The following is a 27,509-nucleotide window of genomic DNA, read 5'->3' as shown; positions in this document are numbered from 1 at the left end:
CCCCACCCCCTCCCGGAGCTCCAAATACTCAATCTGGTGAGGAGTTTGACAGAAGAATGTGAAAAGTAGTGGAAGCTGAACTGTAAGCAAAGGATCTTTAAATATCTTTATGTAATCATTCATCTTCTTTTTCTGTTTCCTCAGGGCTCAAGAGCAAGAAGACAATTCAGACCAAGTTCAGGATGCCGTTGTTAAACTGGCAGGCCTTAAAACCAAACCAGGTGACAGGCACCGTCTTCAACGAGTTAGATGACGAGCAGGTCTTAGGGGTAAGAACATGCTTTGTCTATATTCCACTTGTACTGTCCAGAATATCCTGAGAGAAAACTCTGTTTGATATACCAACTTAAAAAAAAAAAATCTCTTTTCTGCTCCCTCTCATTCTGTCTACATCAGGAGCTGAACATGGAGTTGTTTGAGGAACAGTTCAAGACTAGGGCCCAGGGTAATCCAACAGACCTGTCTAATATGAAGAAGAAGGTGGTCCAGAAGGCCCCCAGCAAGATGTCCTTGATTGACCCCAACAAAGCCAAGAATCTGGCCATCACTCTACGCAAGGGAGGAATGAACCCAGCTGGGATCTGCGCTGCCATAGAGACGTATGTGCTTCTGTTGCATGGCTGTCCTTTTCCTCTTTAGCGGTCTTTCTCTAACACACTATCTGATGTGTCACTACTGCTTTGTACAGGTACGACCAGTCTTTGGCCATAGACTTCCTGGAACTGCTCGAGCACTTCATACCATCAGACTTTGAGATGAAGCTGCTGCTAAACTATGAGAAGGAAGGCCGCCCGCTAGAGGACCTGACCAACGAGGACCAATTTATCTTGCGCTTCGGGAAGATTCCTCGTCTGAACCAGAGAATAAACACTCTCACTTTCATGGGCAACTTCCCGGACACGGTCAAACGGCTGCAGCCGGTCAGTTTGTCAGATGCACTGTAGCTTGAATTGGATGAGACTGAGATTTTAATCAGATGTATTGATTTTTGTTTTGGCCTCATCCGCAGCAACTGAACTCCATCATTGCTGCGTCCATGTCCATCAAGTCTTCAACGAAACTGAAGAAGATTTTAGAAGTGAGTAAAAGACAACACAACAACAACAACAACAACAACTCATGTGGCTTCAAAATGTGGGATTTTGCAGAAATTACATCTTGTGTTTCCCCTTCAGATTGTTCTCGCCTTCGGTAACTACATGAACAGCAGTAAGAGAGGTGCAGCGTACGGTTTTCGGCTGCAGAGTCTGGACCTTGTGAGTAGCGTTTAGTTTGTAGATTTACTCTGTCGCTTCAAGAAAAACCTCAATAACCAAATCAACTTTTTCCAATGTCTTTACTTTTCAGTTGTTGGAGACCAAGTCCACTGACCGCTCACAGACGCTACTTCAATTCATCACCGGTATCATCCAAGAAAAATACTCCGACTTGGCCAACTTCCACACTGACCTACACTTTGTGGACAAGGCAGCGCTTGGTATGTGCACACACACACACACACAAACGCTCACTCACTCAGGCTGTCCAGTGAAGATTGTTATATTGATCATGAATGGTACTAAACTTGTTTCTCTTTCTTTGCCAGTCTCCCTGGATAGCATTCTTCAGGATATCCGCTCATTAGAACGTGGAATGGAGATGACCAAAAAAGAGTTCCTGGTTCAGGACGACTGCCCGGTGTTGAAGGAATTCATCAAAACTAACAGTGAGCAGCTGGAAGCTCTGATCAAAGACAGCAAGACAGCACAGGTAAGCCCGCAGCTCATATGGAACTTAACACACAACTTTGAACAACATCTTATCATGTGCTAAACCACATTTGTTCGCTTTGCCCGTCATCCGCAGTCCTTAAGTGGCAAAAAGGCGCCTTTAAATAAAATGTATTATTATTATCCTCCAGGAGGCTTACGGCTCTGTAGTGGAGTATTTCGGCGAGAACCCCAAAACCACACAGCCTTCCATGTTTTTCCCGTTGTTCGGACGTTTCATAAAGGCCTACAAGGTGAGGATGTGTGGCTGCTTTCTGATATTTATCCGTCTCAGGATAATGTGTGTTTGCTTTGAATGTTAATGTTTTTTTTTTTTTCTCCTGGATTGAACACAGGTAGCACAGCAACAGATTCAGCAGAAAAAGAAAATGGAGAGTGAGAGTGAGGAAAAAGAGTCGTCATCTCCCAGCAAAGCTGGGGCACAAAAGGTAAGAGATTTAAGGTTCAGTGTAAAGGAATGATGCATCATTAGATTTGTATCAAATGGTTATAATAATGTCTTCAAAATGTGTTTTGATGTAAAATGGCTTTAATTTTTTAACCTTCACTAGGGGCCTATGATGCCCAAGATGCCCCAGATGGACCTGATAGCAGAGCTGAAGAAGAGGCAGGTGAAACCGCAGGTGCGCGAAGGGAAGGACGGCGCTCTGGAGGACATCATCACAGGTACGTTAATAACGGGATGCTTCCTGGAGGAGACATGTGGAGGATATGTTAATATTACATGTGCCGTATGTTTGATATTTAAATGTGGTGGAACTTCTACCTTCATCTCTTCTGCTCTGCCTCAGATTTGAGAAACACACCATACAGGAGGACAGATGGTCGACGGCCAGCGCAACGCCAGGACACTTGAGCCACTGTTTTTTTTTTAAACAAATGTAACCGGAATCACAGTCAAGGATACAGACAAAAGAACAATCTTTTTAGTGTTCTGTATATACAGTATATCAAAATATATAATTAACTATACGGCATTGTGTATTTTTTGCCAACATTTTGGTGTGAATTTGTTCTGTAAATAGACTTAAGTTGGAACTATTTGATGCTTTTAATGCAACAGTCCATGAATTTGATTCCAAATCTGGCTAAAAAATAAAAAACAATTTAATTATTTCTGTGGTGCCTCGAGTGCATCTATTAAATTAATGATCCTGACTTTATTTTAAAATAAACCAATTTTCTAACTGCTGTTTTTGGATTCGTATTTTCTCTTCAAAGCTATTGAACTGCATTTCCTGATGCTAAAGATGGCATCATTTCCTGAAAAGAAAACTTAGTAAGAAAGTAAGTCAGCACGAAGCAAGATCAGACGCCGCCACTGTACAAGAGAGCTGCACTTTATTGGACACACAATCACAGCAAATTATGTACAAAAGAAGGCAAGTTCAACTGCCTACTGTCTTCTCACAGGAAAAACACACACATTTCTCACAGAATATCATGGCATCCACACTGATAAATTAGTATCTCCAGTATCAGTAAGCTTTTAAATTTTATATATCATTATATTATAGATCTATTTTCTGTATTATTTTTGTTCTTATATCACACTACTCTACAAATGGGAGAATCACTCTGTGGAAAGAGTTCACCGTCACTGGTGGCTTCTCTGGTTGGGGTGCGTTCAAGCGTTTCCGAATCCCTCTAGACATCCAACACTCTCGGCCACTATCATCATCATCCTCATCGTCACATAACATCACAGTAAGACTGAACATGCCTGTGTCACAGATACCAAAATAACATCTCATTCCTCGTGTTTGTAAAACCTCAAACACAAAACCACTTTTTCCTCTTCCTCGTTCTCATTTTTTCGAGAAAACATGTAGACAACATTTTCGACTGCACCGTGCGATTGCTTGAGACTATACATGCATTGTTTTGTATATACCTTTGTACCCATCATCATAGTTTATTAATAAAACATCTTCTTTTGGACATAACAATTCGTCGAACTCTAGGAATGACTCGACCTATTTACAAGTCAATTTTGTTTTTCTTTGTTTTCGATGCCAAGATTTTTGAACATCCACACATTCATGTAAAAACCTCATATACATACTATAGAATGTAGGTTCATTATATAAAAAAAGATACAATGGCAAAGGAAAAGATAAAACTTTAAATTCATACAACTTCACATAATTCCCTTATTGATCCATCTTGGGTGGTTTTTAACAACTCTTGTGGTTTAGCTTCTCTGCTACTTAAAGCCACAAGTGGAGTATAATAAGCAACAAAATGTACCTCCACATGTTGTAACGACTGAGAGCGTGTCGTCTCTGAATGCTTCTGCACCGAGCGTCCACATTGCTACCGTTCCTGTTTTCACATGCAAACATGACACAGAGCAAATATTAAAGCCATCTAACTTCTGTCAAAGCAGCAAGGCTCTATGTGAAGCCTTCAGGCCCATGAACTGTTCTTTCACTACAATATCTGTGTTTTCTGACCAACATCACTAATATCCAGCTGAACCACAAAACACAGGATGGGGTGAAACCAAAAAGCAGACCACAGATACACAATATAACCCCCTTGCAAAACCAAAAAAAAAAAAAAAAAAAAAAACTAAACAAAAGATCGTAGCAAAATAAGCCCCTAAGCACAGGCACTGGTCCAGCCTCTTACACCTCCATGTGACCCTTCACATGAAGAGGCAAACGAGCCGGACAAGCGTTTTCAGGGACAAGCTTTTCATAAATCAAAGTTACATCAGTGTTCATAAAGAAAATCCTAGAATTCAAAAATGAACTTCAGTGTATATTACAGAGGCTAACTGTTATCTATACAGATATTTTTAAACAAATATAAAAATGTTCTGCATATGAATAAATAATCTCAGTGTGAAATGTTATTATCTCTCTCAATGAATTAAAAAAGAAAAAATCTGTACAAAATGGTCACTAATATATAAAACTGAAGAGATGATGACATTTTACAGAATATAATTTAATCTAGGCCTATATATATATCACACTTTTCTTCACAATTATAATATCATACACAAACATCTCACTTAGATATATTTATATATGTATAGTTCTCCTATGTTTGATTTCAAGTTTGCATGAGTTTTTCTGATTGCCAGGGGCATCCACTGTGAGTGTCTTCAACATGCCCTCTAAGCCTGCAGCCATGTTGAAATCACAGCCCACGAACACTTGTCTTGGGATAAAAAAATAAAAAATAAAAAATAAATTATTCCAGAGAGCACTGTCACGCAATTCTGGGAGGGTTTCATCTCAGACTTTACTTGGGGAAAGCAGCCAAGCGTGAATACTTCCTCCCCAACGCTCACCAGACGCAAATGCAGCAAATTTAACTCGGAGAGTTATGGATTTGAGTGTGGAACAGCATGAGTAAGTGAATTTCTTTCATTTGACTTCACTCAATATGAAACCCAGGGCTTGAACCTGCCTGGCAGAGCTACAGAGCACCCAGGGTGAGGCTTAATTCGCTGTGCTGTGAGCTTGCAGTTTTGCACATTGTCAGAGCTGGGGGAGTGTTTAGTCAAATGCCACTTCTGCAACCTGACACACACTGCATTTCAAGAGTGTGTCTTTTTTTTCTGCAAAAAATATGGACAAGCCAATTTTTGCAGCCTCTTCTTTGGGTAAAGTGTGATTCTGTCATTGATATAATACTGTAACACAAGACCAACTGGGGACTTCTGGCAAGAACAAAGTCTTAGAGGCACTGGGGAAAAAAACACTGTTACAGGTCCTTGCAGGAGTTTCTCAAAGGGGAAGAGCACTGCCTTAGTAAAATTGCAAGAGTGCTAATTACATATTGCACACAATGTTCATAATTGAGGCCCATCAAATTTTGTCCTAGCATAACTTCAATTTAGTGGTTTTTATGTCACAGACACCCCACACCAAAGACAAAGACAAGTGAAAGAGGCAGGGGAAGAACAGCCGCTCAATGGCTCTCTGACTGTCAAACCCTTCCTCTCATCTCTTTGGGTCTTTTATATCACAAGCACTCTTGATGGAGATAAGGCAAGTCAAAGCCGCTCTTATTAAAGTAGCCTTCAAACACATGTCCCCAAACTAATCCCCTCTCCTCAAGCTGCCTACTCTTTGACATGAGCCCCTTTGCACATTTTTTAATCTCGATGCCACAAAGAATCGATTTCTCGCAGTCATTCTGGTGAATAACTGGGAAAAAGAATCCCTTTGTCTATGACTGTCCGTTCACCTCCCCAGTGGGCAGCCTTGAGGCAACAACACAGGATAGGGAGCTTCAAAATAGTTCCTTGTGCAGGGTTAACACTTAGGGAATCAGTGACAGGCCTTTGATGTGCTTTAAATAATGATAACTTCAACTTCTGTCACTGCGGCACACCAAAGGCCTAACATTCATAAATGTTTCATGTTTCAAAATGCATGTAATAAAACCAAACGAGGCAACAGCACTGTTGGTAATTCAGTGTCCAGAATTTTAAATATGCAGGAATGTTTTTTCTTCCCCCCCTCAGGGAAACATTTGTAGCTTTGTGCTTGTCATAATTAACCAAATTCAATAAGTCAGAACTGGCGGAAAGGGTCAGGTGTTTGAGAGGAAACTGTGCTCGATTTATATTTCTATATATACTCCTCTCACACACTGCAAGAGTCAGGCTACAGCCTAAGTCTCTAAATATGTGCTGATCAATGTTCTTTATCTTTCAAGAGTTGAAACCAAGTCATTGACAATGAAGTGCGATTGATTCTTGTTCACAGAAGGTATTGAGTTCTACAATAAGGCCTGCAAATTGGAAGCTGAACACTCTGAAGTTCAAAACAAACAAGTGTCCTAAAAAGAAAACGCCTGATCTATCAGATTCCTTCAGGGGTGAAATCGTGTTCTGGTCCATATGGCATTTTTTTTCAGTGCAGTTTCAGTGGTGCAACAGATGTGAGTGAATGAAAATGAATCATCATGAAAAAACAAAACAAAACAAAAAAATAGCAGAGTCTGTGCTTCTGCAAACAGCTTGGCTTTCCAAGTGTGTGTGTGTGTGTGTGTGTGTGTGTGTGTGTGACAGAATGTGTGTATTATTCATCGCCGTGTGTGCTTGAGTCTTTGGGATGGTTTGTGATGTCAGGTGCTGAAATGCCAGAGCAACCTGTGAGATGCTACTGTGGAAACATCCTGATTGTCATAATTAACTAGTTCATACACACATACAGAAATTCAACATTTGTATATAATACACAATTTTTAATTTTTCCCTTCTGTTTGTGTAACTGTGCCTCTTTATTCCATTTTAAATAGAGATGTGCTGTAATGAGACTGCTCCCTACAGTGTGCTTTTGTGAACATAGTGTAATTTTCTATTTTTTGAAAAATTAAACTTAAACATTTTTTGTAATCAATTCCTATTTTTCAAGGGAATGGATGTATATAAATATTTGAATAATATGAGATGAAATCAAAGCAGACAGTGCACTGGCAACAAAGTGCAGGTCAAAGATTGGGGACAGCCGTGTAAACTCCTCACACAGTGTGTACAAACAGAGGGGAAAATATAGCACCAGTTCAGAGTTTAAAACACATGTGATGCAAGAAAAAGCCACAAATCCCCTTTAAACACAAAACAGCTTGAAACCACAATCATCACCTTGATCTACTTTTGATTTTTTCTTTTTTTTTCTGAGCGGGCTCACACTGCTAGGTGATGCAGGTAAGTGAGAGCAATAATATCCAGAACACACACAACTACAGGACTCACTTTTTGATTATTGCATTCTATTTTCTATGATAAAAGTCACAGTCTAGATATTATATCTACTCCACTAACAACCCATTGAGTGAGGGTATATATGAGACTGGTGCTGTCAGTAAATCCATCCAGACCACAACAGCTTACAGCGGGCAGCTGGTTTGTGCACTCTCTAGCCGGGACACTGGCGGTACGACTGTGTGGGAGAACTTCAGAGAAACTGTGGAACCAGATCAGAGAAGGAAACTTGTCCAAGAAGAAGATTGTGACTCCATTTACAGTATGGTAGTTCTTGCCATGGGAATATGAAGACTCTGCACACTGGAGTGAGGCCAAAAGTAGAGAGGAAAAAGAAGAAAAAGCCAAAAAGTCTCTTTATGGTTCATGATGTGATGGTGCATGAAATGCAATCCCACATGTCCTCATCCTCCTCCTCTTCATCACCGAGAGTTGCCGCGGGTGAGGTCCTTATTCACAGGCTTGCTGCCACCCTCCTTGCAGCTGTTGAGGCTGGAGCTGTCAAGGCTACGACCGCTGGGTTTGAGAACCGCAGAGGAGAGGGTGAGGGGACTCAAAGGGGTAGGAGAGGAGGGGGACAAAGACGGAGTAGGGGTGGTGGGTGAAGAGGAAGAGGAGGAGGAGGAGGTAGCAGTGGGAGTAGGGGAGGAGGACTGGCTGCTGGGCAGAGGCAGGGAGGAGGCTCGCTGCTCCCGCAGAAGCCGGTGATGGCGGAGGGTGGAGGAGAGGAGCAGAGCTTCGGCGCTCAGGCCGGAGGCGGACAGGCTCGCCAGCAGGGCCTTTGCTTGACTGGAAGAGGCTGTCAGGGAGGGTATTGCCCCCTCCTGGGGGTACTTCCTTAGGCCAGGGGCAAACGCTGCTGCAGGAGAGGGCACTCGGCTTGACAAAATGCCCGTTTTGATACCAGAGAGGTATGGCTCAATACTACCACTGGTGCTGTTGGTCCCCAAGGCCTTCAGGTGGAGCAGGGACACAGGAGACAGGAAGGGGGAGGGTGGGGATGTAAAGAGATGAGGTATTCAGGGATCAAAGGGGAAATCATGAAAAATTAAAGTCTGGTTGGTTGTGGCTGGGCACTGTCCCTTGCAGCACCTCCCCTTACCATTACTGTCAAACATGCCCATGCACGCATGCTTGCCCACAAACACACTCACACACATCCACAAATGCACACATTGGGGTTCAGTGAAGATTTTGTAGAGAACACTGGAGAAGTGAAGGTAGTTGATGGAGTGAAGGGGGCAGGTGAGTGTGTGTAGCTCTGTGGCCAGGTGAACATGAGGAGGAGGGAAACTGAAGATGTTGGACACGGACAGGTCGCTCACTGCTGCAGGGTCACAGGTGCAGAAGGAGGGGCAGGCCAGTAGGTGCAGGGCGGCGCGGGTTCACGCAGGGTGAAGGGGTGGGTGAGGTTGCGCCGCAGGAACAAGTGTCAGAAGAAACATGTAGTGGAGGGGTAAAGGGTGGGACGGGTGAGGGAGAGGTGAAAACAGAACAAGAGACAAACACAGGAGATCGTTATTCAGGTTGATATCAGCATGTGTGATGCAAGCCACGAGACAGGTTTCCATCTACACATGATGACCAAACCCTTGCTAAACACAACTTCTGTCATAGGGCGCAGCAGTGAAGGTTGTCAGCTGTTTATTACACCGTTGGCCATCTTTATTTTGACACTTGTTTTAATGATTGTTACTCATTAAATAAATGCAAAATATTCTGATGGACAGGCTGCACGACACCTTCAGTCCCTTCATGTAATGCTGGAATCGGCCAGTAGGTGGCACTGTTCCAACATATGACACATTCACAACATGTATTTGTCTCTCTTTTACAGGTGGAGCCAAGCTGAACAGTTTGAATGTTTTCTGTGCAGGGAACAGACTGAGCTAAATGTACCAGAGTCCTGACAGGGTGAGGGAAGAGCTATAGAATCTATTTTAAATAGCAAAACCTAACTTTTTTATTTTAAACGATTTTGCATTTATTTATAATTTTAATAAGAAGCAACAGGAGAAAAGTTTTTGCTGCGGCTTTAAAAGTTTTAAAAAGGTGTTTCTATTGGGATTACGGGGATTAGTTCTGTATGAAAGGAGAGCAGGTGTACTAGTCTAGACTGCGCTGCTGGGAGGCTTTCACCTGCTCTGTTGCAGCTCCACAGCCTCTGCTGCCAAAAGTCCCCAGAGTGCAGGGTCGTTCCTTCTGCTCGAGGAACTCCTCTCAAACCTGGCCGACAAATTTATTCTGGTCTGTGAGTGCGCCAGAGCAGCCGCCCTTCATCTCACGCACTCAGAGCCTCCTGCCAAACGAATGCCTCCCAGGACAGGCCTTCACAACCTCCACCTTGTGCCCGGCACCTTTAATTAGCCCGTTTCATTGCCAGAAATAGTAAGAGGCCAAATGGGAAAATAAATAAGGGTTTTGTGGCATGAAAGTGATTCGCATTGTCATGGCCTCCGTGATCTGTGCCAAAGCAAACGAGGAGAAATTGTAGTTTTGAACTGTCTATTCTTATCCGGTGCATTAATTTGAAGGATCCTCACGCCTGAAATGCTCCAGTGCTTCTGAGTGAAGCTCTGGTGAACAGACAGCCTGAGCACAGCGGCACCACAGCATCATCAGAAAGGCTCTGTTAATTTTAACACCGGCAATTAACACACCGAGATTACATCAGAGCGGAAACTGACAATGAAGCTGACACTGTAAAGACATTATTGCCACTTGTTTTTGCTCCAATGATCAAGTCTATTTGGAACATATTATTTGCAGGGGTATTTCGAGGAATGAGGTCAGGCATGACACCTAAAATCTGATTGGCCAACCTGCTTGCTAGCCAACAATCCCAAGTTATGATCAGCTAAATGCAAGGGTTGAGGAAAGTTCATTCAGCCAGCATATTTTATCTGGATGAAAAAAAATTAGACAAGGTAACTTGAAATTGGCAAGGCTAAACGCATGAGCCACATAAATGGAGCCAGTGCATCTTGTCACACAGTGATGTCTCTCCAGCTGGCTTCCACAACATGCTAATGAACATCAGCTGCCTTTCATTTGAATTGGTGCAAACTGTCACTTATGTCACACGGTTATCATGGCCAAAAGGATTCATGATAACAATATTATCGCACTCTCTACAGAAGATTTGAAAAATAATAACTGTGCTATCAGTCAAATTCTGAAACTTTGTTTACTGTGTATTCTGTCTGTTTTTTTGTTGTCAACAAAGCTTCTTTGAGTTTGAGTGTAACCATAACTGTACAATAGCATACAAAAAGATCAATTGCACTTAATGGATAGTGAAAAGGCAACCGGATGAACTGATAAAAAAAAGATCCATAAGGCCCAACATCTATCGTGATATTATTATACATGTATTATTAAATATCATGGTTATGGTCAATACTGTCACCCCTACTGTCACTGTGTGGACAGTACCACCAACGCTGAAGGTATTTATATTTAGATCTTCTACTGGGATACTCCAAAGTGCTGTGCTCATTCCTTGAGTTTATGCTCTGTTCAAAACACCCTAGAAATGTCAGTTATCATTAGGCCAGAGGAGACAAAAGAGAACAATCTAAAACACCAATGGGAGCTGGAAGGAGGGTAAAAGTTTGGGGTTACATTTAGGGAGTAATGTCCAGGAAAGGTTTAAGAGAAGATACACCTTTACCTTTAGCTGTGGGCCGAGCAGAGATGTCACCCAAGGTGGGCACGTCTGATTGTCAGAACAACAATATCAGTCAAAAGTGTGATCAGCAGTTGTGAGTGTGAGGGTGAAATGTTTTGGAATAGTTTTTAGATTACAGCTCAACAGTAAGGTGTAGTATGTGGATCCTAGAGAGACAGATAATGTAGGATGGTGACTGATTCACACATTCTACACAAATATACGCTTTAAAAATAACCTGCTTACTTCACTGATGTCAGTGAACGGTTTAAAAAAAAAAAAACATTGGGTGAAATGAATATAGAGTTGGCAAAAGTTTCTAATTAGCTCTTAAAGTCTGTATGCAAATGAGTCAGCCGCCTCGATAATTTGATGAGATGAACTGAAGGTAATCATCATGTTTTTGCAGCATAGCCCATGTCCAGCAGTTTCATTATCGTGAAATTAAAATGATATAGCAGACAGATTTGGCTTCATCCATTTGTAAGCTAAATTGTCAGGATCTGTGCTGTTTTCTTGGTTTGACAGTGAAGATGCCAGAAATCTGACCAAAAAAAAAAAAAAAAAAATTCCAATTGAAAAACAGCCTATGGAAACAACGCAACACTGGACTCTCAGCATCGTGACTTCATTAAAGTTTGAACAGGGGGTCAGTGCTACAGAAAGTGGCACTGCATGGTTAACAGAGAGAGAAAGTGTTCAGTATTACAAAAAATAATGAGGAATTATGGAATAAATAATCACATGAATAAACTGTGTAAATTATACCATTACCATTAAATTATCACACTGACTCTTGATGCTGAGTAATAATCCAAGCTCAAAAGCCAGCTATTTAGGTAGCATCTGCAGCCTTGTTCAGCTTAATAAATAAAAGGAGATGTTAGTTTCTGTGTGTGTGTTTATTCAGTTAATTCACAATTACTTTGACATTATTGTTACCTTAGCTACCAGGAGCTAAATCTGCTGGAGAGGCAGAGGGGGATGTGATTAGCTGAAGGGCATGAAATAAAAATTGGTGTAACATCAAGGTTTTATTGGGCAAAATGACATTATGAAATAAAAACAGGGGTTTGGAAAAGGGCATTTTCAAATAAAAAATAAATAAAAAAATAATATTATAAAATAAAATTGAATTCCTTTAAAAACTGTATTGTCATGAATATAAGATTAAAAAATCATATTATAAAACATAGAAATGACTTGTTTTAAATAATTTAGATGAATCTTCAAGTTTAATTTATATATTTTAGTTTATTAATGTGATTATTTCATATTTATTTATTCAATATTGACCTTTATATGGCTCCATACAGGTTAGGATTATGTAGGAGTAGTATTAAGACTAATATGACCACACTGTTTAACCATTGTGTATTGAAAGAGCTCTGCTCTCCCAATGAATGTCCTGTTCTTGTTTTTGTTTAACAAAACCTCTTCAAACTTCTACCTGCTGCTGTACTAACTGACTACTTGACCTCTCAACTACTCACTGCACCTCATGCTTCAAAATGCCACAATGACAGTTACTGGCAATTTGTGCTCACTGTTTTTTCTCTCGGTTTAGGTCAGATGGCTCTTTGCTTTCTGTTATTCTTCATGCCGTTGCAGTTATGTTGCCACGCTACACAGCTTGGCACCAGCTTCCCACGCTGACAATTAGCTTTGAGTGTCCAATGTCCCTTTGGAGGATAGCGTTTTCACACATACAGTGTCTTTTCACAATGACTGTTTTGAACAGTTTGTGGACAAAAGGGAGTGTGCTGTGTGCGAGTGTCACACTGAAATAATGGGATTAATTTTGGGGATAGAGGGTGTAAATTGCAGTGTAGAAAGCAGAAGAAGGAAAGATAGAAATAAAGTACAGAACGTGAAAGCCTTAATGGTGATGACAGAGAACTGTCCTCTTCATACTGAATAATCAGTGATTGCCACCGACTCAAGGGGCGATTATGACATAGCGCTGCAGAGATTCCTTCCAATCTTCTCTCAGTCTGAGGCGACCAAAGCTTCATTACTCCCCCCATCTTTTAAATCTCTCTCTCTGTGCCTAACGCATTTATTTCTCTGCAATCTTCAAGACTGAATTTGTGTCTGAATGGTCTGTCGAATTCTGTGCATTATGGAGGTTTAGGTGCACTCCACTGATTCTGTTATTTTTCAAATTACATTGACAATAAGCTTTTTTTTCTCCCTCCTGTGCGCAGGCATGGTGCAAAAATCTTCTTTTGGCTTTACTGGACTGATATGCTTCAACAGTTCAATTTCCTCGCCTCCAGAGGCCATCGAGCATCCTTATGTCCAGTCTTTTCTTATGTTAAAGGACTCAAATGCTGGAAAATTCAAAAACCAAAAAAGATGTAAAGGCAGCGATCAGGCCAATGTATAATAACAGATGTATAGAGAGGCTTTAAAAACTTTTATAAATTAAAGCCTGGCTTTCTGCCACACTTCAGAAATGAAATACTTGTGAAGGAGTACATATATTAACTATATTTTAAGTGACCAAAGTCTAGTCTTACACTGGTCTAGTCTTACACTGGTCACTTACACATATCATGGTAATACATAATGCTAAGTAAAGGTGTCTTCAACTTTTAATGGGTTTAGTTACTATAATTGTCAGACCTAAAAATACAGTTTAGGTTAGTGAAGCGATAATCCTGCAACACTTCAACCTGTCTGACACACATCTTGCAGAGGATTCTTTGATCTGTTTCAACAATCCCATGATAATGAGCTGTCACGATAATGTGATTTCACCATCAAAGAATTTCTAATCATTATCTTAACCAGTTTTTAATTCATCATTAATTCATCAATACTGTTGTCTTTCTAATGCAGAAAATTTTTAAGTTTATGCCTTGAATATTACACAGTATTATACACAATCTGATAAGCGAATGCTGAGGAGTGTGGTGGGGACATGCAGTAGTGCTTCAGGTGTAAAGTGAGATAGTAGAGGCCTAATTATGCTTAATCTGGCGAGGCGGCATGGCAATTCTGGAGACTTCATCAGCTTGCAGAGGTTCACATGAACATTTTGTGCTTGTTTTATGTTTTTTAAATATAACTTTGAAGGCTTGCTGAAGTTGTGTAGTAGTGTTGCCACCTTCGTGACAAATTTTGTTTTTATATGAAGGAACAAGGTCATCAAATGTGTAAGAAAAACTAAAAGTTTTTAATATTGTGTCCCATCTGTCTTGATTTATAACAGACATGGATCATTACCTTCTTTTGCACCAATTACAGACTGATGGAACAGTAATATGCAGTGTCCTTCCATAATGATATCTTCTGATATCATCTATATTTTTATGATTTTTTTAAGCCTATTATGGAAAATGTTTCTTTAAATACCTAAAAAATGGTCATGGCCTGGGCTGCCACTACCACAAAGAGCAACTGAGAGTATCTGGAAAGTACCATACAGCCCCATCTGCATGCATGTTGCCAGATCAAGCATGCATTGGCCCTGTCCTGAATATAAAGATGATACCTGCTGCTGGCCCTGGATCTTCAAGAAGTCCTCTCTTTTGCCAATTTTAGTCTTGTCTGTGCTGTTCTGCTGCAGGTGCTTCAGCTTGGAGGCAGCCGAGGAGTGGAGAATCTTACCAACGCTGGAGCTATTCCCTCCCTGAGAGGAGGGGAGAGGAGGAGAGGAGAGAGTGTGAATCAGACCATGGACATACAGTACATGGTCGTACATTTCATTTCTCCTCTTCAGTGCCTTTAGTTTATGCCTCAGACACACATAAACTCCGTACACAGTCTGATTCCGGCGAGCAAGCCTGTCTCCTGAGACCAATGAGGTTTTTAAGATCAGAGCTTGTAGCCAATATAAAAACTGAAATATCCACTTCACAGAGTTTCACCATCTATCAGTAGAAAGTGACAAAGACGAGAATATAGAAACGCCGCATCAAAACTGACGTTGCATGGCCTATCCTCACCACAGGCAGTGTGCTTAATGATCTTTCCTGCTGAGTTACTATGTCAACTGTCTCTAATACGAACATAAACAAATACACATCCAGTCAAATTTCCATCCAACTGTGCCTCCTCTGCACACAGAGATATTAGCTGAAAAGAAAACAAATAAAAGATTAACTGTTATAGTCTCAAACAGCCTTTCTCTGCTACGCTAATTCATGCCTGTTTCCCTTCCTTGCTCCTTCTCCTGATGTGACGCAGAATTTTGAAATACACACACAAAAATAAATACAGTATACTAAATTTAAACTTAACGGACGAATCCTCATTCTGATGTCCTAATTAAAAACCTAACTGTAACGGGGCTTGACAGTAGATCTCTTGTCAGTGTGAATCTGGCGAGTGCACGAGCAAATGTTGAACAAGAGTAGGAAGAAGGGGTCATGCTGAAATGATGAACATGCTTGAAGTTGGAGTGATGAAATAATGTGTGAAGACTCTGTAATCCTCATGCACACCCATGGGAACGCTTTCTGGCTCCACATCAGAGGGATGAAACTAACCAAGACAGCGTGACTGTCAAGCGTTGCAGCCCTTCCCTGAGTGGGAGGCTACACTCAAGAGCAACAGGGAATACTACGCGAGCTGTCAAAGACACCTCACTGAAGTGGCAGCTGACACAGCAATACAATAAGTCTTTTGATTATCACTAATCTTTTGTTGAACTACGGTCAAATGGAGGTGAGTTGAAAGGAGGCTACTCGCAACGTCTTGTAATAGAGTTAAACACGTGGCCAGTAGATATTAACAAGATGTGTATTAGAAGTGATTTTGGCTTTGTTGTAAGAGACAGGTTTCTGTTCTCATAAAGGTTTGACCACTAACACTGGATTCAAGATTGATGATGAAGTTTCTTGCTGTTTTTTTTTTTTTTTTTTTTTTTGCCTGCAGTTTTTTTCTGTGTTCTGGAAACACAAAGGCATCAAGTAACTTTTGGTGTTTGCAATTATGAGTGTGACAGTACATAAAATATGCATTTATACATGGTTAAATATAGCACAACAGCTGATTTACATTACAGTCCCAAGATTCTGAGGGAAAGACTTGATTTCAAGAACAAGATGAGAATAGTAATCTGACAGCGCTAAGAGGAGAAAGAAAGAAGAAGATATTAGAAATGTTTGTTTTATCTATGCAACTTTTTTATTGCCTGTTTGGTGTAACAAAAGGTTCAACTGGCGAGGTTAACAGAGTGAAAACAGATGCTGTGACACATCAATAAAGAAACAATTAACAACTTCTTGGCTCAGCAGGACAGCAGCTCCAGCACTAATCACAGAACAGACATGAAGGGAGGAAGTCTGTTGTCTGTCCCTTCTACATATTTTCAATTACAAATACAATTAGATGTCGATTTAATCAGGGAGCAGACATCAGAGGCTTGAAAGTGAAGTTCCAACAACCACCCAGAGACTAGAGAAGAAGTGAGGAAAGAAAATAGAGCATGCTGCTTTAGAGCAGGAAGCTGTACAGCAGGTGTAAGCAATGAACCTGGTTCGATGCTGGATTCAAAGACGACGGCTTGGGTGGGACTGGAGGCTTCTTGGTCTTCGAGGTCGGAATACCGGTCACCTGTGCAGGAGCACTTTTGATGGCTGTCTCAGTGTAGAGCTGCTCTGCAGTTGGATGGCCACTGATCTCTATCAAGGTGTTCTCCAGCTCTCGAATAGTCTCCTCCAAGCTGTCCAGCCTCCTGTAGGTGCTGCGTCGGACGTCTTCTGTCGTTCTCATCCGACTGGCAAGACTGTCCACAGAGCTGTCTGACTCACTGTACTCAAGAGTACTATTTTCTAAAACCTGCTTTACCTCAGGAATCATCTTAGTCTCAGTGTTGTACTGAACTGTCAGCGTCCTGTCCCCTGTTTCTGTCCCTCTTCTCAGAGCCTCCACCAGAGAGTTCTGCTGGCCTGGGTAAAGGGAGGATTTTATTCTGGGTTTGGGCACCGGCTTGGATGACTCCAGAAGGGAATACAGCAGCCTGTAGGCCTCTCGGACTGATTTTTCCTCCCTGAAGAGCACTAGCAGTGGTCGGTCACTCAGCTGAGCCTCAGAGACTTCTCTTGTCTGTGGTAAGATGGTTAGAGTCTTTAAAACTCTTCCTGCAGTCTTGCTGAGCTCCTGGGCCTCAAGAGAAGACACCACCCTCACCTCCATCTCTGTAAACAGCAGGGCAAGCTCCTGTTTTAATCCCATATCCTGTTTAAAACAATGCTGCTCTCGCTCAGGCTGAAGAGAGCCTCCAAATGAATCCCTTTGCTTTGACATTTGAGCCTCGTAGGCTGTGCGATGACCTGTCCAATCTCGTGATGGATTCTCCTCCACAGAGTCGTTTGCTAAATCTCTGACGGGATCCTCTGAGGCAGTGGGCGAAGCTGGCAAACACTCTGTCAACACGATGTGGGGGACAGGAGACAAGCGACTTCCCTATAAATGAGGAAAGCACTTGAGCTTTATATTCAAACAAAACGAACTAGTCTTTGCTTTAGAACAATCCAGCCACTTCAAGTGAGACTGATGATCACTGCATAATAAGACAACCAAACACGAAAGAGAGAGAAATGAGTTAGGAATATTTTTAACGTGTGTGTAATGTATTTATAAATACATTTCTATTAACATAATTGGCTCTCACACACAAAACAACATCAACTGCAAACCCACTGCTGACACTCACTTTGTGTGGTTGTGAAGGACGGACGCATTCATATATACAGGAACTAAATGTGTGAGCAGGTTTGTGTGCCAAGGATGGTTTTGGTGAAGGTTGCACTTGTGACTGACTGTCATTAATTAATGCTGAGGTTGTTTTTATGCAAAGTTAAAATCTACATTAACCAGTATTCTCAGAGTTCACAATGAATTAATAGGAGACTGATGTTCGACACTGCAGTGTTGTTCATGGTGGCAAAAAAAAATAAAAATCACAACAAATTATCAGCCAAGTCTGCAGGTCTTCACACCATAACAACTTTGGAGCAATTTAGTATTTTGGCTCAGTGTTTTGACTTTAAAACAAATTAACTAAGCTATCATCAACATGTTTCCAGCAAAACAAATTTCTGTACGCTACTGGTCCAGCAACAAAGTTAGCAACTAGCTGTTGAAGAAAGTTAAGCATCTAGCTGAGCTGAAGAAACATTTTGTGAGGTGTTAGGGACATCTATACTAGAGCTAAAAGAGAGAGCTAAGTTGTGAACGAACAATTGTTCACAATAGTAAAAACACTATCAAGTAATTCCATCATTGTATATGGTTACATAGTCTCAAAAACAGATTATTATCCACATTATGCAATTAAAACCATGATAAATTAGTGTGAAAATAAGCCCTTACATTGGTGTATTCTGCATATAGTTTAGGTTCAGATTCCTTAAAACCAGGATATGTGCACCTCAACAATAACAGGTGACACTGGAGAGCAACAACATCTGCTGTGTTAATTTCAGGCTGAAGGGGAGGCTTGCATAAGTGCATGTGTCTAGAGGCCGAGCAGTAGCTGAGGGGGTTTGTGTGTGTGGTAGAGGGGTTAAGAGGAACAGAAATTGAGGTTTAAGAGGTTTAATCCACAGCACTCAGGGTCAGCCAGAGTGTTACCTCAGTGCCCGGGGCCTTAGAGGGCCACAGGTCCAGTCTGCATGGGGGTACGCTGTTCCTGTTGCGAGGGCTAACAGGCAGGAAATGGTGAGGGGGCAGGGTGAGCCTGAGCGGGGCTCTCTCAAACAGCTGGGGAGGGAAACGGGAGGTTCAAAAGCTGTCAAAGCAGGATGAAAACACAACAGCCACTGGATAATCCAAATCAGTGGCTACTGACTCTTTGTTCAAATCAAATTTCAGGCAGGCCATCTCAAACACCGTCCAAGCAGCCGTGAGGGTCCATCTGTCTGGCTGTGATCTGTGAGCCCTGGGTGATGATGTGTGTGACTGAGCAGTATGTGATCTTTGGGCTCTCCCACAGCCATGGGCAGGGGGACATATGGCACCTGCTGCTTGAACATGTGGTAATGATGGTGAGCATATCTGCACAGTGCATGCACGCACGCACGCACCTACACACGCATGCACGCACACACACACACACACACACACACACACACTGTGGTATGTGTGCGCGCAAAAGCCAGAGGCAGATTTAAATAGACTTAAATAATAAAAAGAGCACAGTTTTCCCACTCGTTGAACACCAGCCTACTGAAGATGTGATCAACATAATGCACAAGCAATGTTTTACTTTACCTCCAGTTCGGCAGCAATTTTTTCTTCCTCCCCTTCCTCCTTGTCCCCAGAGGCCAGTGTGGGGGGTGTAGATGCAGGACGAGGGTTTTCGGACACGGTCCTCCTCAGCTTTACATGAGGCTTCTGGCCTTCAGTCTCTTCAGATTCAGACTTCTACAATCGCAAATACAAAAAGAAAATGTGTCCAACGCTTGTTATTAATAAGTAAACAATGATTTGATCTAACAAGAATATTCCTTAATTCTAAAAATCAACAGACTAGCTCCCATGAACTTCTCTCTGTAATCTGTTGATATGTAGATCTGAGGAAGATGTTGTTGCGCATTTGTTAAAATAATTTAAGTCCTGAATCCATCCTTGATATAATACAGTGTTCAAACTGTGTTTGCAAGTTTCTTTCCGTCTTACCTTTATACTTTTACCAGGAATGAGGGGCTCTCCGCTGCGGGTGGTAATGCCTGGAGAGGATGGGAAGCTACGTCTCGGTGGCGGTGGAGGAGGAGACTTGGAGGGTTTCTCTGTGCGATATCGAGGCACTGTCAGCTCATCTGGAAAAAGTAGTTAAACGTGCATCTTGAGAAAGGTGCAATACTTGTGTAATATGTTTACGGTGATTTTACAGTAGCATTTTTAGTCAAAATCATACTTTATTTCCAGTTTTTCATATCTTATTTCAGGGTAGGGCACATATGTTCTTGAGAAGATCTGATGACCTGCAGGCCTTGTAAAAATATTTTTTAAAATAATTGGATTCCTTTAACAAATGTGTGGTAGTTACCCTGAAAGACCCTTCACTCTTCAAAAGTTAACAAGGGGCAAGTTTTCTCTTGATGACGCATAGAAATGTTGCCAACTGAAACACTGAACTCTCTATCTTACCAGAGCCACGCCTGGATCCTCCCTCCTTCCCAGAAAGCTTGTGCTGGGGCTTGCTGGCACGGTGCTCTGGGGTTGCCGTCCCACTCTGAGGGGTCTGAGAGGATGTTGGGTTGGAGCTGGGCTTGATCTGCTTGGCAGCAAAGTCCAGGTCAGGAATAGCCTTCATTAACTCGGCCTGGGTCTCCTCCAGCAGCCGGTTGATGTCCTGAGCGCTGTACTGGGTCAGACTGGCCCGCTTCTCCTCCCAGTCCCGCTCTGCTGCCTGCGGAGTGGAGAGACGGAGCTAAACACTTTATAAACACACACCCACTATGGGGTTGTCTGACTGGTGCAACTATGTTATATGATTTGTAAAGCCGATTATGTACAGTGGGTGGTGGAAAAAGAGAGGAAAATGTGACAAACAGCAGAAATGATTCCTACCAGTCGGACCTCTACGGACAAAGCTTTATCTGCAGCAGCGCGGCGCTCCAGCTCCTCCAGGGCTTTTCCCTTGTGGGGGACAGGAGGATAATTGTCCTTGTGGGGGCCGGACGGGTTCCCGTGGCCTCGGCTGAGGCTAGTGTGGGGGCTCCAGTTGGACAGGCTGTTGCCACCCCCGAGGTCATTGATGGTGAGTGGTGGGCTGGTGGGAATGTCAAAGTCTGCGAACTTTCGCAAGTCATCATTGTGCTTTGATGAAGGACTGGAGAAGTCCTCCTGCTTTTTCCACACCCCCTCATTTGCTTGTCTGGCGAGACAGGGAGGATGAATTCATTAATGAACTGAAATGTAACACAAACTAAAGCATGAATAATCCATGACTGGAGGTGAAAACAATCCAAAAAAAAAAAAAAAAAACTGAGGGGAGCAAACCTCCACCTCTAATGAATAATTCTTCACCTTGTTGTTTCCCACAAAGATGAAAGAAAAAACAAAATCAGATGAGCTCTTTTTATTGTTGAGGTGAATTGAAGCAGAAAGTGAGGTGCTTAGACAACAGAGAGGTCTAAAGCTAAAGGGCACAAGTCCACACTCATCAAAAAATGAATAAACCAGTTGGTCATATTAATAGTAACAGGTTGAATGCAGCAACACATTTTACACATATTATGATTTAAATTATTTCTAATTAGACTTTAGACTTTGATAGTTTCAGAACCTTGGATTAAAAACAATTAATGTTTAATGGCGGAAAGCTCTGGTCTGGATCAACAACAATATAATAATCAATTTTCCTTGGCCCAAGGTCTGTCTGTCCACTACATTTTATGGGAAGCCATAATCTTCTGCTGACACACAAACAAGGACGGGTGAAAACACCATCTCTCTGGCAGATGTACAAATGGAAATGCCTTCCTCAAATCTATTACAAATGGGCAAGTTTCCGTGTCAGCGATGGTAGCAGTGAAATATGTCTAAAATTAGCTATGTAAGAATTTATTGGATAAATGCTTCCACCGGATTATTTAAAACGTTTAAATTTCCAAGGACAGTTTCAGTATTCAGCACACAAAGGCTTTCTTCAGGAGGGATGAAAAGGTAAAGCAGGTGCTGATTAACTGTAGCTCTCAGATGGAGCAGGTTCATACTTGCGCATGGTCGCGAGGGTGTCAGTTATACTCTTGCAGCGTTTTAACAGGGCGTCGAGTCTGTGTGGCTCTTCTTTCAGGAATTTGACGGCCTCCACTTCTACCCTGAGCACCACCCGCATCTTACTCTGCAGGCCTGGGAACTGATCTGCAGGAGAAAGCAGCTGAGTAACACAAGAAGCCGGCCCTGTTTCCCGCAAACAAATCAATTCTACTTGTCAAAGACGTTAAAAGCCTTTTAATGTAATCAAACAAAACATTTTTGGACTACTGTAAATGTTCAGGGAGTCCATTCAGACAATGCACAATCTGAGTAATCTGCGACTGATTAAATGTTTGACAGACTGCCTGTGGGTGACTAAAAGATAATCAGTGCCTTGGTGAGTAATTAGTGCATTATAAACTGTCAGCCAGATTACAAGACTGTGTGTTTTCTTGTTTTCTGCCTGTTCGCAGAAAGTGAAATGTGTGCCAGCATGACTCACTTTTCAGTTCTGTGAGTGTTTCTCCCAGCTTTCTCAGAACAGTGGCCTTCTCCTCCAGCTCCTGCACTGTCACGAGCTTGTGGTTGACAGATGATTCCTTCTGGATCTCCTCCACCGACTTCTCCAGGTCGCTGAGATGGAACAGACAGAAGGCTGAACACCAGGGATTCCTCCGCTACACTTAAATATTAATGAATATTTATCTCAGAATTATTCTACTTGAGTTTCGGTAAAAATTCTGCCAATAAACTGCCTCTCTATCAACTGGCAGCTAGATTAATATTTCTAGACAGCTGAACTGGAGGAGTACAGATTGGTATTTAAAAAGTTTCATGCAACAACTGAGGTAAAAGGTGGAACACAGACTCTATACAAATGTCATTTTGTTCAGCTCTAATGGTGAGTGTGTCTGGTCTGGTCAGACTTGATGTCAAATAAATCTGCCTCCAGTTGTGTAAGGAACCAAAGTTCTATGCATAATTAACCAAAAATAAATTGGCCGTTAGCCAGGCTGAACAACAGACAATGATTAGCAGAGATCATATAACAGTTCAACCAATTAGTCTGTGATCTAAATGCAGCTCAGAGTGAGTTTCAGGAACTACTCACAGAGAGATCCAGGAATTATAGCTGCAGTGAACATTTCCACATGAGGCAGAAGCAAGTTATCTGATTATTAAATCTCAAGGTAGCTCTCTGCTCTGGGTTTGCAGTCACTTCAATTAGCTGCTGGACCATCTCATACTTCAGATCTTAATAAGCATCTTGCTCTGTGCTGGGTTTAATTACAGTTACAATTTCATCCGACCATTGCGTCACCCTGTAAGTCGTCTCATTATAAACCAGATATGAACTTTGTCATGTTTAAAGCAATTATTAAATACGTGATAAAATCTGATCTTAAACCATATAACTGTCAATTTATATAATGAATACCCAAAAATCACTCAGTGGTTTTGAAGACTAACACATTTTTCTTGCTTGTTTTGCTTATTATTGATTTAAAAACAAGATTGAATTAGGGGCTGTGGGATTTCAACAACCATGCACTCTTCTACTCCGCTTGTACTGTTACTGACTGGAGTTGCTGGATGATGAGCTCCTCCTCATTGAGGTACTTGAGTCTCTCCTCCTCCACCAGGAGGCGCTGTCTCTGCAGAGGATCCTCCTGCTTCCTCAGGGCGTCAGCAACGCGCACATTCAGCTCCGCTTCTGTCCGTTTCAGCAATGTTTTCACCGAATCCTGGTTCTCCATCTGCGCAGACGCACGCACACACACACACACACACACACACACATTACAGATAACATGTACTGCTCTTACTTCAGCAGGACACGTGGTTATATCCATGTTAGCCTCAGTGACCTCAGGAGAATAGCTTGCTGAAGTCATGAGATCTGCTATTGCTATCATCTTGGCATAAAAATGGGACTACGAGGGGGAGAACTTGTCGCTAAGCCCAATCCTTGAGACAGCAGACTGTGGCCTCTTGTTTCACCGCACAACCTTCACTGCTTTGTTATCCGAGAAGAATATTTTGCTCTATCATTGACTGCTTATAGGTTTCTCAGTCATTGCTTGTGAGGTAGCCTTCACACTGACTGCCTAGTTCTTGAAGGCACTGCTAAATGCAGCAAGTAGTTCACTCTATAGTGTGTGTGTGTGTGAATTAGCACGTGCACATAATATTTCCTTTAACACAGAAAGCTGGGAAGCCCTGAGGAGAGCGAAGGATGTCCATGACAGAAGCACTGAGCATGAACTCAGCTCAGCTCTCAGTGTTATGAATGGAATATTCTACAGGACTAGTGGATGTAATACAACTCCCTGAGATGAAAGCACCTGGTAAGCAAGAAAAATGAATAATTGATCAGCCTGATGTTCCGGGAAGCGAAGCAAACCAACAATATTTCTAACATTTTAAATTACCCAGTGTCCCCTATTACACTGCTGTCAGTGGTGGTGCAGATGCAGCAGACTAAAAGCAGGATTATATAGTAACATATTTTAAAAATTACTTATTATATCTAGAAAAATACATTTTAAGATTTTTATTTTATCTTGCAGTAGTGCCCTTCCTCTCTGCCAGTAACCTGCCCATCCTGCATCTTCCCTCTGTATAATTCATGTGCCACATGTAAAATTTAAGGTGCTGGCCATCGCTGTGGGCAACATGGGTTCAGGTGCAGAAGTTACAGTTGGGCAAACAGACGGGTAGACAGCAAACTGTCCTCTCTGGGTACAGCAGCAGTGGCTTGGCTGCTCTCCGTCTCACCTTGTGACTGCTGTCATGGTACAAATAAAAGCACTGCATGCCCATCATCTGTCACTGCCATTACTCCTGCTTTTTCTTTTCCCCTTTCAAGAGACTTGAATGCTCTCCTCTTCCTCTGAAAGCATTTTAGTCATCATCTCTTCCCCACTCCTACAGTAACCATGGCACCGCTTGCACCAGGGACAAATGGAATAAATGAAGACCTCATCTCGATATTTTTCTGAACCCTTCCTTGTGGCATTTAATCTGATTCTGCATCCATCGTCACGTCCTGTATCTCTGTAGAATACCACGCAATGTAAACTGAGCTTTTATCTTTCCATTTCATCATTAATCCTCAAAAGGTACAATGCCCTCAATGTGTCATGTAGTACAGCTATGTGAACCTGCAGGTGTTATTTACAGAGTGTACAGTATTGAAGTGAAGATCAAATAAACATCAAAGCCGCTGTTCCTTCATACATGCGTGTTGAAAAACTGGATAGTATACGTCCTACATCATAAAAATGACTGCATGTAGAAATATTGTACAGTAATTTAGGTGTTAGTTACAGCTTTGGGTCAATCTGTGGACCTCTGCACCAAAAGCAAACTACATATAAAGCCCATAATGTGGTCTTACATTGTGTAGGTCATCTGTTTTACACAGACAGAGACCGAGGATGAGTTAACAGTGAGAAGAATCATTCTTATTCCTGCACATTTTTCAAACTAATAAAGATGATGCATTTTGAAGCATTGAAAATGAGAAACGGTGTCCTGGTAACTCTGGATAATCCACTGAACACTTTTCACAGAGACTACTTCTTTGGTAGGAAGGAGTTAATGACAACTGTTCGCAAGTCTGTGGATTATACAGAGTAATCAGGACATTGTTTCTGGAAAGACATGTTGCTTTGTACTTCTTTCAATGCTTTGAACACCGAGGCAGAAATCTAAGGAAAGCAGATTAGCTCAGAATTTGTCTCCTTCTGCCTGCTGTTTGATGTTCTACACTTCCTTTAATATAGTGTTAAATCGCCAGCTGCAATCGAGCTGCAAATAGCAGCCAGTATTTTTATGCACCTGCAGACTGACTGTGTTCTCCAGTTGAAAATAACTATGGAAAAAGAATATGCAGGATGACTGTAGATACAGGGTGTTCATACTTCTATTATGGTCTGCTGCTCATATAATGGCATTTCACTTTGAATTGACATCTGCCTTTTTGATTGTATGAACCTGAGGAAAAACATGTTTTCTCTTCTACTGGCATAATGGATCATGGGATATGAGAGGATAATAATATGTAAATGGGGGAGATAATAGTATGCAACTGAGTATTTGGACAATTACACACTTTTTGTTATTCGGGTTCTAATTTGAGTGGGTTTATGTCAATATAGAAATAACATATCATATATATTATATCATATTTAATATTTTGTGTTAAATCCTTTGCAGTCAATGACTGCCTGAAGTCTTCGACCCATGGACTTCAGCAGGCGCTCTGTATCAACTTGCTTGTTGTGGGGCTTCAAGTCTGGTCTTCAGCAGCTGGACTGCAGAGATCAGGTTACTGACTCGGCCCGTCAAAGATATTCCACCTCTTCACCCTGAGAAGCACTTTGGTTGCTTTGGACCTGTGTTTAGGATTGCTGTTCTGCTGAATGATGAAATGTCATCCATTGAGTTTTGAAGCACGTGGCTGAATCAGAGCACACACAACGCTCCTGTGTACCTCTGTATTTATCCTGCTGCTTCCCTTCAGCCATAAGAGAACCACCACTATGTTTGACAGATGAGGTGGTGGGGTTGGGTCATGAGCTGTTCTTTTTTTTCCTCCATACTCTATTCTTTTCATCACTCTTGATAGAGATTGATTTTTGTTTCATCAGTTCAAAGAACTTTATTTCAGGACTCAACCCGTTTCTTTCTCTATGTTTTGCTAACTGCAACCTGGCTTTTGTGCTTTTGAGCCTTACCAGGGGTTTGCACCTTGTGAAGGATCCTCAGAGATTATGATCGGGAAGTCGTTGACAAGGAAACCTGGAAAGCATTCTTGACTTGCTGCGCAATCATAATGCGGTTGTTGTTCACGAAGCAAATAATTTTCTGGTCATCCATAAGACTTGTGCTCTATGGTTGACCATTATTATTGTCTCCACTTGCATGGTCACCTCTTTATCCCTCATAGTAACAGACAACACTCAGCTACCCAAGGAACATTTAGTGGCCAAGTGTCCAATTACTTTTGAACCCTTGCAATTTGGGCACTTTCAACTGTGTGTGAGACAAAAGGGCTATATTTCACACACAGTTCTCTCTCTCGGAGCCTGAAGAACAAAATAATGCATAATACTTAAGCTGTGAACTGTAGATTTCCTTACATTTCAACTGTGGAAACAGGCGCCCACTAGTACTCTAGCTGCCAGGAAAGCGTTCAGATACACTCACCAAGGAATACAAAACAGCTGTCAGCATGACCTCCATGTTCACAAACATCAATTGCTGTTTGCACCAGCATTTATAAATGCTAGCTGGCAATTAAAAACTATATTAAAACAGGTTTAAAACATTGAATGGCAGGGAAAAGGAGACAATTTTGAACCAGAGAAATATTTCCAAACCTGGGCAAATAAAACTAAAACTATCTATATTATCTGATTCCACTAATGGTGAATAATCTTTTGTTTTGTTTTTTTTCTCTGAAAGAAACATTTAAATGTCAATGGATGGTATATACCTGTATCTTGCGCAGCTGGGTGAGCTGTTTGCGCAGGTCGGTGGCATTTTGCTGCAGGCCGTGCAGGTGGAGCTGCATCTGCAAGCGGCCGACGCTGTTCACCTGGTTTATGTTAGAAGGTGGTGGTGGCATCAGAGCTAGAGGTGCCGATGGTGTATGAGCTGCCAATCACAGAGC

General features: G+C 41.8%; 2 protein-coding genes across 6 annotated transcripts in view; one reads left to right on the top strand and one right to left on the bottom strand.

Annotated features, from left to right (window-relative positions):
- Positions 1–2,960, top strand: part of fmnl1a (formin-like 1a) — a 12,158-nt gene extending 9,198 nt beyond the window's left edge. Inside the window, exons 15-26 of the mRNA XM_023413892.2 lie at positions 3–36; positions 145–269; positions 397–599; positions 689–920; positions 1,010–1,078; positions 1,176–1,256; positions 1,348–1,477; positions 1,586–1,749; positions 1,901–2,002; positions 2,105–2,197; positions 2,321–2,435; positions 2,561–2,960. Of these exons, the coding sequence (XP_023269660.1) occupies positions 3–36; positions 145–269; positions 397–599; positions 689–920; positions 1,010–1,078; positions 1,176–1,256; positions 1,348–1,477; positions 1,586–1,749; positions 1,901–2,002; positions 2,105–2,197; positions 2,321–2,435; positions 2,561–2,625 (1,413 nt within the window). The 3' untranslated portion in view covers positions 2,626–2,960. The remainder of the gene's footprint in view (positions 1–2; positions 37–144; positions 270–396; positions 600–688; positions 921–1,009; positions 1,079–1,175; positions 1,257–1,347; positions 1,478–1,585; positions 1,750–1,900; positions 2,003–2,104; positions 2,198–2,320; positions 2,436–2,560) is intronic.
- Positions 2,961–3,089: 129 nt separating this feature from the next.
- Positions 3,090–27,509, bottom strand: part of srcin1a (SRC kinase signaling inhibitor 1a) — a 46,495-nt gene continuing 22,075 nt past the window's right edge. For 2 of the 5 annotated variants that reach the window (XM_087175931.1, XM_087175933.1), the window contains 12 exons: positions 27,333–27,493; positions 23,411–23,586; positions 22,332–22,462; positions 21,847–21,994; positions 20,699–21,005; positions 20,276–20,537; positions 19,805–19,944; positions 19,397–19,549; positions 18,758–18,886; positions 16,655–17,587; positions 14,670–14,807; positions 8,381–8,827 (listed from right to left, as the gene is read on the bottom strand). In XM_087175931.1, coding sequence (XP_087032057.1) covers positions 8,822–8,827; positions 14,670–14,807; positions 16,655–17,587; positions 18,758–18,886; positions 19,397–19,549; positions 19,805–19,944; positions 20,276–20,537; positions 20,699–21,005; positions 21,847–21,994; positions 22,332–22,462; positions 23,411–23,586; positions 27,333–27,493 — 2,684 coding nt within the window. In that variant the 3' untranslated portion in view covers positions 8,381–8,821. Of the gene's footprint in view, positions 8,828–11,173; positions 11,219–14,669; positions 14,808–16,654; positions 17,588–18,757; positions 18,887–19,396; positions 19,550–19,804; positions 19,945–20,275; positions 20,538–20,698; positions 21,006–21,846; positions 21,995–22,331; positions 22,463–23,410; positions 23,587–27,332; positions 27,494–27,509 lie in introns of all 5 variants that reach the window. The other 3 variants (XM_087175934.1, XM_087175935.1, XM_087175932.1) reach the window with 3 other exon arrangements.

Source organism: Seriola lalandi, unplaced genomic scaffold (assembly GCF_002814215.2).
Source record: "Seriola lalandi dorsalis isolate HSWRI2012SDOR001 ecotype SW California unplaced genomic scaffold, Sedor1 jcf7180002054519, whole genome shotgun sequence".
NCBI lineage: Eukaryota > Metazoa > Chordata > Actinopteri > Carangiformes > Carangidae > Seriola > Seriola lalandi.
Note: the sequence above shows the minus strand (reverse complement) of the source record. Positions and strands in the feature narration are given on the sequence as shown.